Raw genomic sequence first — 18,636 nt, 5'->3', positions numbered from 1 at the left:
CGGCTCACTGCAACCTCCACCTCTCAGGTTTAAGCGATTCTCCTGCCCCAGCCTCCTGAGTAGCTGGGATTACAGGTGCCCGCTACCATGCCCAGCTAATTTTTGTATTTTTAGTAGAGATGGGGGTCTCACCACGTTGGCCATGGTGGTCTCAAACTCCTGACCTCAGGTGTTAGCAGAGACAGGGTTTCACCATGTTGGCCAAGCTGGTCTTGGACTCATGAACTCAGGTGATCCACCCACCTTGGTCTCCCAAAGTGCTGGGATTATAGGCATGAATCACCGTACCCAGCCCTAACTATGCTTTGAAAAGCAAGGAAGCAGCAGGTGATTCCCAGCTTTAGGGAACAGGATGGACTGAGATTTGAGTTTGGCTCTGTTCTGCAATTAGTGACCAAAAGCAAAAGCTGCATTCCCATGACTGAGGACAGTCTCTGAATAGAAAAAAATACTGAATGGAAGAAGCTCAGAATGTTTTGCATTGCACAGACTAAACAATAATTTTATTTTGATATTTTGCATTGCCATGGGTGAACATTCCCATCCCTACCCCTCAGCAAAATGAACAAATACACATACACACACAGAGACATACACTCCCATGGGAGCATCTGTCTAGCATCTAGCAGGTTCTTATTCTGGAACATTCCTAGATGATGTAGCCAGAGTAACATTTCTACTTTACCTTATACAGTACCACAGTTTATTGCATAAAGGAAGTAGAAAAGGGGATGAGAAAATGAAAGGAATATAGAGGCAGAAATACAATTTGTATGTTCACATTAAACTCCCGTGGGTCCTTATAATCAGAGAATTTTGTAGCTGGAAAAGAGCTACTGAAAAAACTTGGGGCCAATAAGTTAAGTGACTTTTTCAAATACCCTCAGCAAGTTAATGGCAGAGCTAAGGTCTTTTGCACCCCAGTCTAGATTTTGACGTCCAAACCAATGCTTCTCAACCACAGTCGCAGGTAAGAATTACCTGGGGCCTTTAAAAATCTCTATGCCCAAGCTGTACTCCAGACTAAATTAAAATCTTGGAGTTGGGGGAGCTAGATATTGGTATTTTTATTTTTTAGCAAGAAGAGCAGCATAGAGAATATATATTTTTTAAAATACAGAGCACTTTGGCCAGTCACAGTGGCTTATGCCTATAATCCCAGCACTTTGGGAGGCCAAGGTGGGTGGATCACCTGAGGGCAGGAGTTCCAGACCAGCCTTGCCAACATGGTAAAACCCGGTCTCTACTAAAAATACAAAAAAAAAAATCAGCTGGGTGTGCTGGCGAGCACCTGTAATTCAGCTACTTGGGAGCCTGAAATCGCTTGAACCCAAGAGGTGAAGGTTGCAGTGAGCTGAGACTGCGCCACTGCACTCCAGCCTGGGCAACATGTGAGACCCTGTCTAAAAAAAAAAAAAAAAAAAAAAAAAGGCTGGACGCGGTGGCTCAAGCCTGTAATCCCAGCGCTTTGGGAGGCCGAGGCGGGTGGATCACAAGGTCAACAAATCAAGACCATCCTGGTCAACATGGTGAAACCCCGTCTCTACTAAAAATTACAAAAAATTAGCTGGGCACGGTGGCGCGTGCCTGTAATCCCAGCTACTCAGGAGGCTGAGGCAGGAGAATTGTCTGAACCCAGGGGCGGAGGTTGCGGTGAGCCGAGATCGCGCCATTGCACTCCAGCCTGGGTAACAAGAGCGAAACTCCGTCTCAAAAAAAAAAAAAAAAAAAAAAAAAAAAAAAAATATATATATATATATATATATATATATATTTAGAGAGAGAGAGAGAGAGAGAGAATTTGCATGTCATCCTGGTGCAGGGGCCATGCTAATCTTCTCTGTATTTTTCCCATTTTATATATGTGCCCCCAAAGTCAACTTTGTCTTTCAATTTCTCAGCTTGTGTGATCCTTCTAGTGCTGACTATAGACCCAAGAAACCTAAAAGCTACATCTTACCCTTCTAATTCTTTGCTCCTTGGCCACGTTCTGTTTCTAGCACAGCAGATATTCACACTGGCCTCTGATGTAGTGGCACTGTATGCTTACTTACACCCTCATAAAGCAAAATGCTTTATGGACAGTGTATGTTTTTAGTTTCTAATGTGAAGTCATGTTAACTGCTGTCCTAGATCATGATGGACAATGATAATCAAGGCACAGATAAGAATTCTGTGAATAGGTTTATTAGGACCACCTAGGAGAAGAACCTCTTTGGCAACTACTACAAATTCTAGGCCATTTAAAATCTAAGCCAAGTTCATATTTGCTCTCCATGATCACCATTATAACCACCACTGGGTCATACAGTATTACAGAACATGGTCACTTTCTTTAACCCAAATGCAAACTGTTTTTCTTTCTTTCTTTTTTCTCTTTTTCTTTTTTTTAATTTTGCTTTGCAAGTTAAACTCCTGAGCCAGGTAGCAAACTTTTTTTCACAAACAAGACGTTTTTCTTTCCTGGAATGTTACAAATGATGTATCCAAGTCCAAGTGTAATTTGGAGTTAAAAGGTCAGTGATCATAGAACCAAGGAACTATCTCTGACACTGCTCCTTAGGCCACTGTGCCACTCCAACAGCTCTATCTTGTTCTTTTTTTAAATTAAAAAAATCATTACAAAAAAATAGAGAGGCTGGGCACAGTGGCCCACGCCTACAATCCCAGCACTTTGGGAGGCTGAGGCGGGTGGTTCACGAGGTCAAGAGATTGAGACCATCGTGGTCAACAAGATGAAACCCCATCTCTACTAAAAATACAAAAATTAGCTGGGCATGGTGGTGCGCACCTGTAGTCCCAGCTACTCAGGAGGCTGAGGCAGGAGAATTGCCTGAACCCAGGAGGCAAAGGTTGCGGTGAGCCGAGAACGCGCCATTGCTCTCCAGCCTGGGTAACAAGAGCGAAACTCCGTCTCAAAAAAAAGAAAATAAAAGAAACTTATGCATTTGGGCCCTTGTTTCCCTACTGTTCACATTAGTTTAGTTTAGAAGATTAAGTATAATAACAGAAGGACAATAGGAGGAATGAATATAAATATTCATTTATAGGGTAACCAAATCCTCTAATTCACTAAAGGATGAACCAACGTTGTTGGCCAGATTCACATTTATCTGGGAGCCTAAACAAATTGTTCCCTTTAAGTATTCTAGGCCTGTGAAAAAGGGAAGTGGACAACATTTATATTACAAGACAGCAATTTTATTGAAACATCTTTTTTTGCCTAAAACTACGCATGGAGAGATTAAACTCTTGTTTATAAATTAGGTTGTCTAATATCATATTCAAAACCAGTATTATTTACAAAAATGAACCTGTTCTTTGCTTTATTGTTGGTTCACAGGAGTAAATTTTAAACCAACCTCAATCTATCTTTAAAAATCTTCCTGTCTTCAAATGCCCAACAACCCTTATAAGGTAGGGGTCAGCACTTCGACAGCAACATTCATCATTCACCAGGAATGTAGAACCACAAGTGAACAACAACGAAAAGATTAAATCATTCCCAACAATTCCTATTTGCTTTTCAAAAGCATGCTATGTCTAATTCTCCCTTTCTATGCAGACAGGTGGGAGAGGGACCCCATAGAGTATAGTAATGTTAATTAAATTAACTTCTTTAAAAAGCTAACAAGATGGCTTAGTGTGGATGAAGATGAACTGCTGTGGATGACACTAGCAGATAAAGAAGTAAACTTTAAACCAGATTAGTAACATGTACTCCAGTAACTGACCAGCTCAGACAGAGACTTCTCATTTACTCTGGATCACATGTACTATTTTTTTACCTTTCAATTAAATATAGTACCAAAATCTTTCAAAGTAGAGAATAGGCTTCTTAGAAATTCAAATGAAAATGTTAAATAATAAAAACTGCTGGCCTATTATACAGTTTCTGAAAGACTCCAATATACTGGGTGCCAGAAAGTAATTCTATCTCAGTTGCTAGTAAAAAGATAAATTTTGTATATACATAAAAGACAATATTACAAGACTGTAGTGTCATTTGTCAAAACAAGAGTATCTAGAATGGAATTTTCAGTAAGCACTTGGGATGATGAAGGGCAATCAGAATACAAGAGAAAGCAAAATCCACGTAAGTTAATTCCTAATTTGAGAAATAAAATCAATAAATTGATAAACACTGTCTCCATAGGTCACTAATTCCAAAGACTAGTTAGTAGTTAGTTTCTAACTAAATTATTACAGGATGACAGTATGCTGTCTTCTTGTGATCAGTTTGTTCTGGCAAGACTCCAACTTGCCGGTGAAAACAGCTCAGTGAGAGAAGGATCGGAGGCAATCACTTCGTTTTGTAAACTAGCCAGATAATGAGTCCCAAGATTAAAACAATCACTGACAGGACAAGCACCAGGATACACATCTTCTTGCGAGATTTTTTCTGAGGAAAGAAATATGTAAACAAAACATTCATGAAACAAGTAAAATTGTTATGTCTAAGACTCCAAGAATGCTTCATAAATCTGCCTCCTTGTAATTAAAGATTAACTCTATCAATGCAAAGTTATGTAGAGACTTTCCCAGAAATTTTAACAGTCAGCAGCACTAGGCAGTAGTGCAAGTGTTTTTCATATGTTTGGCTTTTTTTTTTTTTTTTTTTTTGAGATAGAGTCTCACTTAGTCACCCAGGTTGGGGTGCTGTGGTACAATCTCGGCTCACTGAAATCTGTCTCTCAAGTTAAGTGATTCTCATGTCTCAGCTTCCTGAGGAGCTGGAATTACAGGCATATGCCACCATGCACGGCTAGTTTTTGTATTTTTAGTAGAGATGGGGTTTCGCCAATGTTGACCAGGATGGTCTCGATCTCTTGACCTTGTAATCCAGCCACCTCGGCCTCCCAAAGTGCTGGGATTATAGGCGTGAACCACCATGCCCAGTTGAGTAGTGCAGGTTTTAAAGTTTTAATTCCAAGTCCCCACATTTTGCAAAGGAGCTATACCTGTGCTGCCAGGCATTATGTGCAGTAAGTTATTTGTGCATCTGTATTTTAATAACATTTTATAATATGTATAAACTGTTATGTTCATTGTAAAAAAAAAAAAAAACGCCGAGCGCAGTGGCTCACGCCTGTAATCCTAGCACTTTGGGAGGCTAAGGCAGGTGGATCACCTGAGGTCAGAAGTTCAAGACCAGCCTGACCAATATGGTGAAACACCATCTTTAAAAAAATAAAAATAAAAATAAAATAAATACAGCAAGCAGAGGGAGAAAAAAAAAATCACCCATAGATAAAACTGTCGACATTTTGATTGTATTTCTTTCTGATTTGTTATCTATGTGTATTATTTGACATAATTGGGGTCACACTGTATGATGTTTGATGTGTTTCCTCAATTAATGTTTAGTATAAACATTTTTCTATTATAAACTCTTCATAAACATCTCTTAATTCTCATATACAACATTGCGTGAATGTATATAATTTACTTAATTATTCCTTTACTTTTGGACACTAAATTCATCACATGGTTTTTTTTTTTTTTTGAGACGGAGTTTCGCTGTTGTTACCCAAACTGGAGTGCAATGGCACGATCTCGGCTCACCACAACCTCCGCCTCCTGGGTTCAAGCAATTCTCCTGCCTCAGCCACAGCGCCCGGCCCCATCACATGGTTTTTAAAGGAAACACTATTGTTAAATACAAATTTCTTTACGAGCACTCTCAAGTAAAATACAGCTATCCCAGGAACATGGAAAATAGCTGAAAAGCGATTTATTTCTAAAAAGCCATGCAACAACAAATTGAAGGGAGATGAGAAGGACTCCATTTACATTATTTGTAGGCTGAGATAAAGATCTGGGTAAGTCAAAAAACCAGAGTTTCAACTAATACAAAGAAGGAGTTCACATCACAGGAACAGTTCCAGAATAATTACTCCTATTTATTCATATATAAATAGCAGTCAAAGTTGCTATGTCCATCCTCTATGGCAACAGTCAACATAAATATCTATGAAGTCTTCTACTTTAACTTCTTACTATCCTAAGTGAAACACATTCAGCTGTTCAGGACATAAAATAGCCTTATGCCATATTTAGGTATCATGCTAGTTTATTTTTAAAAAATTTTTTGAGATGGAGTCTTGCTCTGTTGCCCAGGCTGCAGTGCAATGGCGGGATCTTGGCTTGCTGCAACAACCTCCGCCTCCTGGGTTCAAGAATGTGCGCCACCACGCCCAGCCAATTTTTTGTATTTTTAGTAGAGATGGGGTTTCGCCATGTTGGTCAGGGTGGTCTTGAACTCCTGACCTCATAATTCGCCCACCTTGGCCTCCCAAAGTGCTGGGATTATAGGCGTTGGCCACCACACCCAGCCTCATGCTAGTTTATAGGGTTAGCTTTGCAGTTAAGAGGCTTCTGGTAGGTTTATTCAGGGTTTGATTATTTTTTGTAGATCTATCTGCAAAGAAAAATACTAAAAATGGAACTGGGACTGCAATTATGACTACTTTCCTTTAGGTAAATATAAGCAAAAGCCTGTAGCTGTTCTCAATAATGTCAACGTACTCTGATAACCTAAAAAGTCTAAAACACAGAATGATTTTCTTTGGTATCCACTTTTACCTGATAATAAGCAGCTCGCTGTAACTGTTCAGTGGCTCTTTCAACATGTACCTCTGAGCTTTCCACATTGGCTTCTATGCTATCTGCAAAAGGAAGGACAGAGGATGTTTTAACACATTCAGATGTTTCAAGACTGCAAATTGAACAGATTTCTGATGTTATGGGTCTAGTTTCACTACCACCATCCAAACTATCCACCATGAAATCAAGTTACTACCTTGATAAGAGACTAGCCCTATTCGTTGGGAAAAAAACATCAAATTTTTGGGGGCTAGGAATTATTTAACTCACCCATAAATGATTCAGAAAAAATTATGTATATACTCATAGACAGAGAAAGAATACATAATAAAGCAAATGGGATAGAATGTTAACAGGAGGTAAATCTGGGTAAAGGGTATAAAGAAGGTCCTTGTAATATTTTTATTTTTGCTACTTTTTTTTTTTTTTTAAGAGCTAGGATCTCACTCTATCACCTAGGCTACAGTGTAGTGGCACAATCATAGCTCACTATATAGCTTCAAACTCGTGGACTCAAGTGATCTTCCCACCTCAGCCTTCTGAGTAGCTAGGAGTACAGGTGAATGTTACTATGGCTGGCTAATTTTTTTGTAAAGACAGGGTCTCACGATATTGCCCAGGCTAGTCTTGAACTCCTGGCTTCAAGTGATCCTCCTGCCTTAGCCTCCCAAAGCGCTGGGATTATAGGTGTGAGTGACCATGCCCAGCCTATTTTTGCAACTTTTAATAAATTTGAAATTATTTCCATGTAGAAAGCTTTTTAAAAAGCTTTAAAAATAGAGTTACCCCATAATTTTGCAAGTTTGTAGAGATAAAAGCTGGGAAGCTGACAGCTATTTCTCTAAACAAAGACTTACAAAGAAACAAGTCAATGGGACTGAATATTCCCAAAACCTCACTTTAATTTCTACATTTGATAACATAAGGAAATTGCCAAGAAAAATAAATTTGGTAATTTTTAAAGTGGCATTCCTAAACTCACTTTAATTCTATAGCTGATATGACTAACTCCTTTTCTTACTTTTTTTTAATAGACAGATTCTCATTATGTTGCCCACGTTGGCCTCAAACTCCTAGGTGATGCTTGAGCCTCAGCCTCCTGCGTAGCTGGGATTGCACGTGCATGCCAAATACTATCAACTCACCTTGAGGTTAAAGCTTTCAATAATACATACCAATCAGATCACCTTGGTCATGGATCATCATGGCCAAATCTTTAAATATCTGATTGACATCCAAAATGTCAGCCTAAGGAAGACAAAAAAACAATTAACATTAAGTAACATGTTAGAAGATTTGTTTCCTTCACGTACCTAAAGTTTAGCTATTAACACATGTGTTTTTAAGGCTATATAAAGCAAGCTTTCTCCATAAACAGAAAATAATCTATTGCTGCCTACCCAGTATTGTAAAACTGAGGCACATAACCTTACCCTTTAAGCAACTTTAACTGGACATGCTACATGGGAACCAGTAAGATTCCCCAAGTCAAACAGTACAGCAGAAGGCTAGAGTACTGATATAGACAAATTCCTGGTGTCATAGCCCTATGTGGAGGCTGCTAGGCCTTTTGTGACAAAGGCCAGTGAGTACCTCTCTACGACAACCACTGGGACTGTGTACTGCAGAATTTAAATGTTTACACAGGATCATGCTATCTGAGGAATGCAAGGAGGAGCGACAAGTAAGGAGCCTCTTTTCCCCTGGGATTGACTCTGGAACTATGTGAGGAATTGCTGGATTCTATCATCACTGGACAATGCCCTATAGGAACTCCCAACTGATGGACAAAATCTGATGGTTTGTGGATAGGAGTTCCAAGGAGAATGGACTACATCCTGTTTGCTGCTCTGATCAAAGAAGGTAAAAATAAATCAGCTTGGTGGGCTGAACTGCAGCTTGTTTTCCTAACAGCAGTGGAAGAACTGAACATTGGCAAAATCCCCTATATTTGGGTCTTTCCCTCCCTCCCTCCCTCCCTCCCTTCCCTCTCCTCTCTCTCTTTCTTTCCTTCCTTTCCCTCCCTCCCTCTTTCTCTCTCTCTCTTTTTTTTTTTTTGAGAGTCTCGCTCTGTTGCCCAGGCTGGAGTGCAGTAGCACAATCTCATCTCACTGCAACCTCTGCCTCCTGGATTCAAACAATTCACCTGCCTCAGCCTCCTGAACAGCTGGGATTACAGGAATGTGCCACCACACCAGCTAATTTTTGTAATTTTAGTAGAGACAGGGTTTCACCATGTTGGCCAGGATGGTCTCGATCTCCTGACCTCTTGATTTACCCACCTCGGCCTCCTAAAGTGTTAGGATTATAGGAGTGAGCCACTGCACCTGGCCACCCAGCTAATTTTTGTATCTGTAGTACAGATGGGGTTTCACCATGTTGGCCAGGCTGGTCTCGAACTCCTGACCTTGTGATCCACCCGCCTGGGCCGCCCAAAGTGCTAGGATTATAGGTGTGGGCCACCGTGCCTGGCCTCTTTCTCTCACCCTTTTTCTTTCTTTTCCTTTCCCCTTCTTTCCCTCCCTCCCTTCCTCTCTCTTTTCTTTCCCTCCCTTCCTTGTTTCTTTCTCTTTCATTTCCCTCCTTTCCTTTTTTTTTTTTTTGAACTGTAGATTTCATTATGGAATCTTTTTTTAACTTAATTTGTATATAGGTCTCTTGATGTTTTGGGAATTTTGTTCTAAGACATGTTGAAGCTGTGCGGTAGTTATTGGGTTTATAAGTTGTTGGGGTATTTTTTTTTTTTTTTGAAAGAAAAAAGAGAAAGAAAGGGGTAGAGAGAACAAGAGTCTTGTTCGATTGCTCAGGCGGGAATGCAATCTAAAAATAGGTATTAAAAACCTCTTTTATGCCGATAATTGTACTTAACAGCGGAGACAGGAAGGAATAAGGGAAGAAAATAACAAACAAACAGCCAACCAATATTTCATTTAAGACTGTGAAATGCTATGCAAATGCTGAAGAATGATTTACTTCCAACTATGTGGTCACTTTCAAAATAGGTGTAATGTGTGATACTGAGAAAAATGTATGTTCTGTGGACCTGGGGTGAAGAATTCTATAAAGATTCACTGAATTACTTGTTCCAGGTCTGAGATCAAATCATAAATGTCCCTGTTAATTTTCTAACTCGTTGATCCGTTGAAATTAACAATGTGGTGTCAAAGTCTCCCACTATTACTGTGCGGGAGGTCCGAGTCTCTTTGTAAGTCATTGAGAACTTGTCTTATATATCTGGGTGTTCCTATATTGGGTGCATATATATTTATGATCATTGACTCCTATTGCTGTATTGATCCTTTTACCATTATATAATGTCCTTGTTTCTTTCAGTCTTTGTTACGATTAAAGTCTATTTTGTCAGAGACAAAGTTACAACTCCTGTGTTTTTTTTTTTTTTCTTTCCATTTGATTGATGAGTCTTCCACCAACGCTTTGTTTTGAGTCTTTGTGTGTCCTTGCTTATGAGATGGATCTGGATACAGCATACGGATGGGTTTTGACTTTTTTTTTTTTTTTTTTTTGAGACGGAGTTTCACTCTTGTTACCCAGGCTGGAGTGCAATGGCATGATCTCGGCTCACCGCAACCTCCGCCTCCTGGGTTCAGGCAATTCTCCTGCCTCAGCCTCCTGAGTAGCTGGGATTACAGGCACGTGCCACTGTGCCCAGCTAATTTTTTGTATTTTTAGTAGAGACGGGATTTCACCATGTTGACCAGGATGGTCTCGATCTCTTGACCTCGTGATCCACCCGCCTCGGCCTCCCAAAGTGCTGGGATTACAGGCGTGAGCCACCGCGCCTGGCCGGGTTTTGACTTTTTATTCAATTTTCCTTTCTGTGTCTTTGATTGGGACATTTAATCCATTTAAATTTAGGATTAATATTGATATTTGTGAGTTTAATATTGTCGTTTAATGCTAGCTGGCTATTTTGCCCATTAGTTGATATAGATTCTTCATTATGGAGATACTCTTTGATAAGTTTTTGGGATGACTGATACTGGTTGTTCCTTTCTGTGTATAGCGCTTCTTTCAGAAGCTCTTGTAAAGCAGGCCTGGTGGTGATGAAATCTGAATGCTTGCTTGTTCATGAAAAATTTTATTTTCCTTCATTTATGAAGCTTAGTTTGGCTGGATATGAGATTCTGCATTGAAAATTTTTTTCTTTGAGGATATTGAATATTGACCCCCACTCTCTTCTAGTTTGTAGGGTTTCTGCTGAGAGATCTGCTGTGAGTCCGATAGGCTTCCCTTTATGGGTAACCTGACCCTTCTCTCTAGCTGCCCTTAGAATTTTCTCCTTTATTTCAACCCTGGTGAATCTAACGATTATGTGTCTTGGGGTTGCTCTACTTGAGGAATATCTTTGTGGTGTTCTCTGTATTACCTGGAGTTGAATATTGTCCTGCCTTACTAGGTTAGGAAAGTTTTCCTGAATAATATCCCGAAGAATATTTTCCAGCTTGGATTCATTCTCTTCATGACATTCAGGTACACCTATTAAACGTAAATTAGGTCTTTTCACATAGTCCCATATTTCTTGGAGACTTAGCTCATTCCTTTTTACTCTTTCTTCTCTAATCTTGTCTTCTCGTTTCATTTCATTAAGTTGGTCTTTGATCTCTGATATCCTTTCTTCTGTTTGATCAATTTGACTGTTAAAACCTGTGCATACTTTGTGGAGTTCTCATATTGTATTCTTCAGTTCCATTAATTCACTTATATTCCTCTCTAAATTACCTATTCTCATTAGGATTTCGTCAAACCTTTTTTCAAAGTTCTTAGTTTCTTTGCATTGGGTTAGAATATGTTCTTTTAACTCACAGAAGTTTCCTATCATCCACCTTCTGAAGCCTAATTCTGTTAACGGAACACACTCGTTCTGCATCAGGCCTTGTTCCGTTGTTGATGAGGAACTGTGATCCCCTGTAGAGGGAGAGGCATTCTGATTTTGAGTATTCTCAGCCTTTTTAGGCTGGTTTCTTTCCATCATTGTAAATTTACTCGCCTGTTGTCTTTGTAATTACCGACTTTCTAATTAGGTCTCTGAGTGGATGTCCAAGTTGTTGATTCCCAGCACCGGAATCTGAGCAACCCACTGTGCCGGCTAAAACAGTGGCATTAAGATTGATGGTGCTTTTCTGCCCGGGAATCTCCGGTCTGGCTTCCTTCTTGAGTCCCTCTTTCAATCAGCTGAATAGGCAACTCTGCCTTCCCGGAGCTCCAAATGTTGACCAAAAGGGGACCCAGTCTTGTTTACTCTGTACCAAGAACCGCCGCACCGAGGTGCCAGCAAAACCGCCGCAATGGCCGCAAGAGTCGCGCTGGTGACCCGTGAGGCTCCTCCGCTGGGAATCTCCTGGTCCATGAGTAACAAAAATTCGTCTGAAAGTATGGCGTCCTCTCGTTCTCTGTGCTTTCACTGGGAGTTGCGATCCCAAGCTGCTAGTGATCAGCAATCTTAGATCTCTTTTCTGTTCTTTTCTTTTTTTCTTTTTAATTTTTTTGAGACAGAGTCTTGCTCTGTCATCCGGCTGGAATGCAGTGACACAATCTCAGCTCACTGCAACCTCCAGCTCCCAGGTTCAAGTGATTCTCCTGTCTCAGCCTCCCCAGTAGCTGAGATTACAGGTGTTGGCCACCACGCCTGGCTACTTTTTTTTTCTTTGATGGAGTTTCACTCTTGTTGCCTAGGCTGTAGTGCAATGGCACAATCTCGGCTCACTGCAACCTCTGCCTCCCAGTTTCAAGCAATTCTCTTGCCTCAGCCTCCCAGGTACCTGGGATTACAGGCATGTGCCACCATGCCCAGCTAATTTTTGTATTTTTAATAGAGATGGGGTTTCACCATGTTTGTCAGGCTAGTCTCGAACTCCTGACCTCAGATGATCCACCTGCTTTGGCCTCCCACCAAGTGCTGGGATTCCAGGCATGAGCCACTGTGCCCAGCCCTAATTTTTGTATTTTTAGTAGAGTTTCACCAAATTGGCCAGGCTGTCTTTAACTCCTGACCTCAAGTGATCCACCAGCCTTGGCCTCCCAAAGTACTGGGATTACAGGTGTGAGCCATCACGTCCAACCTATATTTGGGTTTTTCTGACTCATGATCAGGCAGAAGGAGGACAATGGAAACCTGTCTTATTAAAGAGATGCTTATATGGGGCATGACCCTATGGAAATTGGATGAGAACTCCCAGGTTTGAAGGGGAATTGGAATCATAACTTGGCAAGCATTTCAATCACTTGCTAAGAGTCTGCTATAGTAGACTATCTGCTAAAGCAAGTCTTGTCAGCATTTTAATCACTTGCTAAGAGTCTACCATAGTTGGGGCAGTCTGCTAGTTGCTGTGAATACATCTAACTGGGGTGGGGTGGAGAACAAGTGCACAATAAAATAAGAAGAAAGAGTGCTGTATAGGAAATGACTGAATTAATGGTATAGAAAGGTGTGGAGAAGGCTGGGAGCAGTGGCTTACGCCTGTAATCCCAGCACTTTGGGAGGCCAAGGCGGGCAGATCATGAGGTCAAGAGATCAAAACCATCCTGGCCAACATGGTGAAACTCCATCTCTACTAAAAAATACAAAAATTAGCTGGGCATTGTGGCACGCACCTGTAGTCCCAGCTACTCAGGAGACTGAGGCAGGAGAATTGCTTGAACCTGGGAGGCGGAGGTTGTAGGGAGCCGAAATCGCGCCACTGCACTCCAGCCTGGTGCCTGGAAACAGAGCAAGACTCTGTCTCAAAAAAAAAAAAAAAAAGAAAGGTGTGAAGAAAAGGAAGACTTTGCAGAAGAGGTAGGACATGAGTTGTGCCTTAAAGCAAAGGAGAAGTCATATAAACAGAAAGCCAACTCAGTTAAAGAGCAAATAACCTAGTTTTGCCATACATAGAATTTGTATGTCAGAGTTTGGCAATGCCTAGATATGAAAATTGAACCTAAGGGATTTGGACTTTCCACTGTTGAATGTGAAATGATCCACTGTACTCCTGGCATCCATTACATTTCTTTCCTTAGGTCCATATGTCTCACCCCATTCCCTACTATAACAGTATTCATCCCTTAGTATCTGCAGGGGATTGGTCCCAGGACTCTCTCCCTCTAAGCCCCTGATATAAAATGGAATAGTATTTGCATATAACTTATGAACATTCTCACCTATATTTTAAATCAACTCCACATTATTTATATAATGTTACATTACTATTTTACAAAGCACTTACATTATATTAGTAATGTATTGATGTATTGAACTAATACAATGTGTTACGTAAAATACTGTTACACTGTATTGCTTTTTACATTTGTATTTTTTAAATTGTTGTATTGTTACTTTTAATTTTTTTTTCTGAATATTTTCAATCCACGGTTGCTTGAGTCTGAGGATGTGAAGCCTGCATATATGGAAGGTCAACTGTAATTTTTTTTTTAAAGGAAAGATTATTATTATTATTATTATTATTATTTCAAACAGAGTCTTGCTCTGTTGCCCAGGCTGGACTGCAGTGACATGATCATGGTTCACTGCAGCCTCGATCTCCTGGGCTCAGGTGATCCTCTGACTTTAGCCTCCTGAGTAGCTGGCACCACACACAGGTGCATGTTATAGCACCTGGCTAATTTTTTATTTTTTGTAGAGATAAGGTCTTGCTATATTGCTCAGGCTGGTCTTGAATTCCCAAGCTCAAGCAATCCTCCCACCTCAGCCTCCAAAGTGCTGGCATTACAGGTGTGAGCCACTGCGCTCAGCATATTTCTAATGTTAGACAATTAATTCAGTTAGCAGCAGTAGGTGAAAAAGAATAAAGACAAGACATTTTTGAAGGCAATGAAATAATCATAACTTAAGGATAAACTATCCCATCTAAAAACAACCTGGCCAACAGGGTGAAACCTTGTCTCTACTAAAAATACAAAAATTAGCCAGGTGTGGTGGCAGGCACCTATAATCCCAGCTACCTGGGAGGCTGAGGCAGGAGAATCGCTTGAACCCAGGAGAGAGAGGTTGCAGTGAGCCAAGAATGCACTGCTGCACTCCAGCCTGAGCAACAGAGTGAGACGCCGTCTCAAAAAATAAATAATAAATAAATACAGACAGTAATGGCCTCTAGGGCAGTGGGTGGGTCTCAACCCTGGCTGCACATTATAATCATCTGGGGAACTTAAAAAATAATGCCTGTGCCTGGGCCTCATGCCCAGAAATTATTACTTTGAACCATATAAAATTATAGATATTTGCCTGTTTTTAACATATAATAAGTGAGAATTTCATTATCCCATCAAATAATTACTGGTGGATGAAAGCTGGTGCATTAAAAAAAAAAAATCTTCTCCAGGTGATCCTCATGTGCAGTCAGGGTTCAGAACCACTGCTGCAGATGGAGGCCAAGGAGGAGCTCAAAATTTCTCTCCCTCCTTTTCTCCTTCCCCCCATCCCAGTGATGGCAGCCCTCTACCTTTGAAGAAAGCTAACCGGAGAAAACTCAGGTTTAAGGATATTTTAGCTAGGCACAGCGGTTCATGACAGTAATCCCAGCACTTTGGGAGGCTGAAGCAGGCATATCACTTGAGGTCAGGAGTTCAAGAACAGTCTGGCCAACATGGCAAACCCTGTCTCCACTCAAAATACAAAAATTAGCTGGGTGTGGTTGCACATGCCTGTAATCCCAGCTACTTGGGAGACTGAGGCAGCAGAATCACCTGAACCCGGGAAGCAGAGGTTGTGGTAAGCTGAGATTGTGCCATTGCACTCCAGCCTGGGCAACAAGAGTGAAACTCCATCTCAAAAAAAAAAACAAAAGCAGTAGTTCAAATCCACCATGATTACACTGAGACAGAAAAAAATACAAATCACACATTTTACGCTTTTTCATAATCATTGAGAGAATTAAGGTGAACTAAGGAGTCCAGATACCTGCAGACACACTGAGCCAAACCAAAAAATGACCTGGTTCTCACCTCCAGCTGCCGAATTGCTGTTTCTCTTTCTTTAATAAGTTCCAAATCCTGCTCAGTGATGGCCACCTCATCCTCCTGGCTCTGCATCTGGTTCCACTCCTCATGGCTGCAGGGAGACAAGCACTTTAGGTGATTTCTCCTCTCTAAGGCATAACAAGACATATCTCCAACATCTCTACTGCTAGCAGAACCTATGCAAAGCCATTTTCAGGGTTCCACTCTTCTATTATCAATACAAAGCCCTGGAGGGCCACATTCGTCATATCCAGAATCAAAGAGCTGATGATACCAGGAAAACAAAGACTCAGCTTCCATGGGCAAAGTGGACATGTAGCAGAATTATGAGGGATGGGACTCCTGGCTGTTTCTATTTAGGGGTATACTCTGTAATCTCGCTGGGGTTTGCCAGACAAGGAAAGTAGCCAGAGATCTGAACTCAATGAATTATATTGACCTATCATCTTACAGGGCACTCTCAAAGTGCAAGCTGCATTGGCACCTTTAGTACTAAGTGGATGGAGAAGAGCAAGCTAAGTGACCTATCAGTGTCTTGCCAATTAGTTCAACAGAATCACATCTCCTGGTTTTCAGAAATTTCCTTGAGGTTATGCTTTGGGCTAAATACCTCTTAACAGGCCAGGTCCAGTGGCTCACGCCTGTAATCCTAGCACTTTGGGAGGCTAGGGCAGGAGGACTGTTTGAGGCCAGGAGTTCAGACCAACCTGGCTAACGCTAACACAGAAAAACCCTCGTCTCTATTAAAAAACAAAAAACGGGCCAGGCGCGGTGGCTCAAGCCTGTAATCCCAGCACTTTGGGAGGCCAAGGTGGGTGGATCACGAGGTCGAGAGATCGAGACCATCCTGGTCAACATGGTGAAACCCCGTCTCTACTAAAAATACAAAAAATTAGTTGGGCATGGTGGCGCGTGCCTGTAATCCCAGCTACTCAGGAGGCTAGGGCAGGAGAACTGCCTGAACCCAGGAGGCGGCGGTTTCGATGAGCGGAGATCGCGCCATTGTACTCCAGACTGGGTAACAAGAGCGAAACTCCATCGCAAAAAATAAAAAAGTAAAAAATAACAACCTACCAGGGTGCTGTGGCTCACGCCTGTAATCCTAGTACTTTGGGAGGCTGAGGTGGGTGGATCATCTGAGGTCAGGAGTTCAAGACCACCCTGGCCATCATGGTGAAACCCCATCTTTTTTTTTTTTGAGACGGAGTTTCGCTCTTGTTACCCAGGCTGGAGTGCAATGGCATGATCTCCTCGGCTCACCGCAACCTCCGCCTCCTGGGTTCAGGCAATTCTCCTGCCTCAGCCTCCTGAGTAGCTGGGATTACAGGCACGCGCCACCAGGCCCAGCTAATTTTTTGTATTTTTAGTAGAGACGGGGTTTCACCATGTTGACCAGGATGGTCTTGATCTCTTGACCTCGTGATCCACCCGCCTTGGCCTCCCAAAGTGCTGGGATTACAGCCGTGAAGCCACTGCGCCCGGCTGAAACCCCATCTTAAAAACAAACAACAACAACAACAAAAACCCCACAACCCATAAAAAACTCTCTTAGCAGAAAGCTAATGAAGCGTTATAACTATTTTCTTCTTTCTTTATTTGCTTTGTTGCCCAGGCTGGTCTCAAACTCCTGGCCTCAAGCAATTCTCCTGCCTCAAACTACCAAAGTGCTGTGAGTGGCTTGAGCCACCATGCATGGTTGCTTTTTTCTTTTTCTTTTTTTTTTTTTGAGACAGTCTCGCTCTGTCACTCAGGCTGGAGTGCAGTGGTGCGATCTTGGCTCACTGCAGCCTCCACCTCCTGGGTTCAAGTGATTCTCTTGCCTCAGCCTCCTGAGTAGCTGGGATTACAGGCATGCACCACCATGCTCAGCTAATTTTTGTACTTTAGTAGAGATGGGGTTTCACCATATTGGTTAGGTTGGTCTCGAAATCGTGATTCCTTGTGATTTGCCTGCCTCGGCCTCCCACAGTGCTGGGATTACAGGCATGAGCCACTGTGCCCGGCTTTTTTTTTTTTTTTTTTTTTTGAGACAGAGTTTCACTCTTTCATCCAGGCTGAGTGAAGTGGTGCAATCTCAGCTCACTACAACCTCCACCCACCGGGTTCAAGTGATCCTTCTGCCTCAGCCTCTCCAGTAGCCGGGACTATAGGGTCTCGCCTCTATGCCCAGCTAATTTTTGTATTTTTAGTAGAGATGGGTTTTCACCATCTTGGCCATGCTGGTCTCCAACTCCTGACCTCAGGTGATCCACCCACCTCAGTCTCCCACAGTGCTAGGATTACAGGCTTGAGTCACCATGCCACACTGCCTTTTTTTTTTTCAAGCATTTAAAAGGAAGACATATTGCTTATTATGCTAGATATAAAACACTTTAAAATTCCATTATTGACTGGGCATGGTGGCTCATGCCTTTAATCTCAGCAATTTGGGAGGCTGAGACAGGCAGATCACGAGGTCAAGAGCTCGAGACCAGCCTGGCCAATATAGTAAAACCCTGTCTCTACTAAACATACAAAAATTAGCCAGGTGTGGTGGTGCATGCCTATAGTGGTCCAGCTACTCAGGAGGCTGAGACAGGAGAATTGCTTGAACTTGGGAGGCAGAGGTTGTAGTGAGCTGAGATCATGCCACTGAACTCCAGCCTGGGCAACAGAGTGAGACTCCATCTCAAAAAAAAGAAAAAAAAAGAAATCCCATTATTATGTGTTTTCCCAACAGTATCATAACTTCACTTCTACAATGTTTAAAGAATGTCCTCTATATGCCAGAGATACAAAACTAAGACAGAGTCCCCAGGCCTTTGAGGTGCTCATAGTATATGGGAAGGGATGGATGTGTATCTATGCTAAAACACATCAAGTTCTCAACTAATACCACCAATAAACTTCTATGGGACTAGTTTGGAAATGTTAAGAACATCATTCAGGGCTGGGCACTGTGGCTCACGCCTGTAATTCCAGCACTTTGGGAGGCTGAAGTGGGCAGATCACAAGGTCGGGAGATCAAGACCATCTTGGCAAACATGGTGAAACCCCATCTCTACTAAAAAAAATACA

The 18,636-nt window shown here is 41.7% G+C and overlaps 1 protein-coding gene and 1 non-coding gene across 2 annotated transcripts in view; both read right to left on the bottom strand.

Moving 5' to 3' along the window:
- Positions 1 to 1,776: 1,776 nt before the first annotated feature.
- LOC118143390 (U6 spliceosomal RNA) lies at positions 1,777 to 1,880 on the bottom strand. Its single transcript, XR_004727611.1, has one exon. It is a non-coding gene; the product is annotated as a U6 spliceosomal RNA (small nuclear RNA).
- Positions 1,881 to 3,179: 1,299 nt separating this feature from the next.
- Positions 3,180 to 18,636, bottom strand: part of STX12 (syntaxin 12) — a 50,945-nt gene continuing 35,488 nt past the window's right edge. The window contains exons 6-9 of the mRNA XM_002750499.7: positions 15,565 to 15,670; positions 7,782 to 7,854; positions 6,586 to 6,668; positions 3,180 to 4,402 (exon numbers count right to left, since the gene is read on the bottom strand). Coding sequence (XP_002750545.3) covers positions 4,304 to 4,402; positions 6,586 to 6,668; positions 7,782 to 7,854; positions 15,565 to 15,670 — 361 coding nt within the window. The 3' untranslated portion in view covers positions 3,180 to 4,303. The remainder of the gene's footprint in view (positions 4,403 to 6,585; positions 6,669 to 7,781; positions 7,855 to 15,564; positions 15,671 to 18,636) is intronic.

This window comes from Callithrix jacchus, chromosome 7, assembly GCF_049354715.1.
Source record: "Callithrix jacchus isolate 240 chromosome 7, calJac240_pri, whole genome shotgun sequence".
Lineage (NCBI taxonomy): Eukaryota > Metazoa > Chordata > Mammalia > Primates > Cebidae > Callithrix > Callithrix jacchus.
Note: the sequence above shows the minus strand (reverse complement) of the source record. Positions and strands in the feature narration are given on the sequence as shown.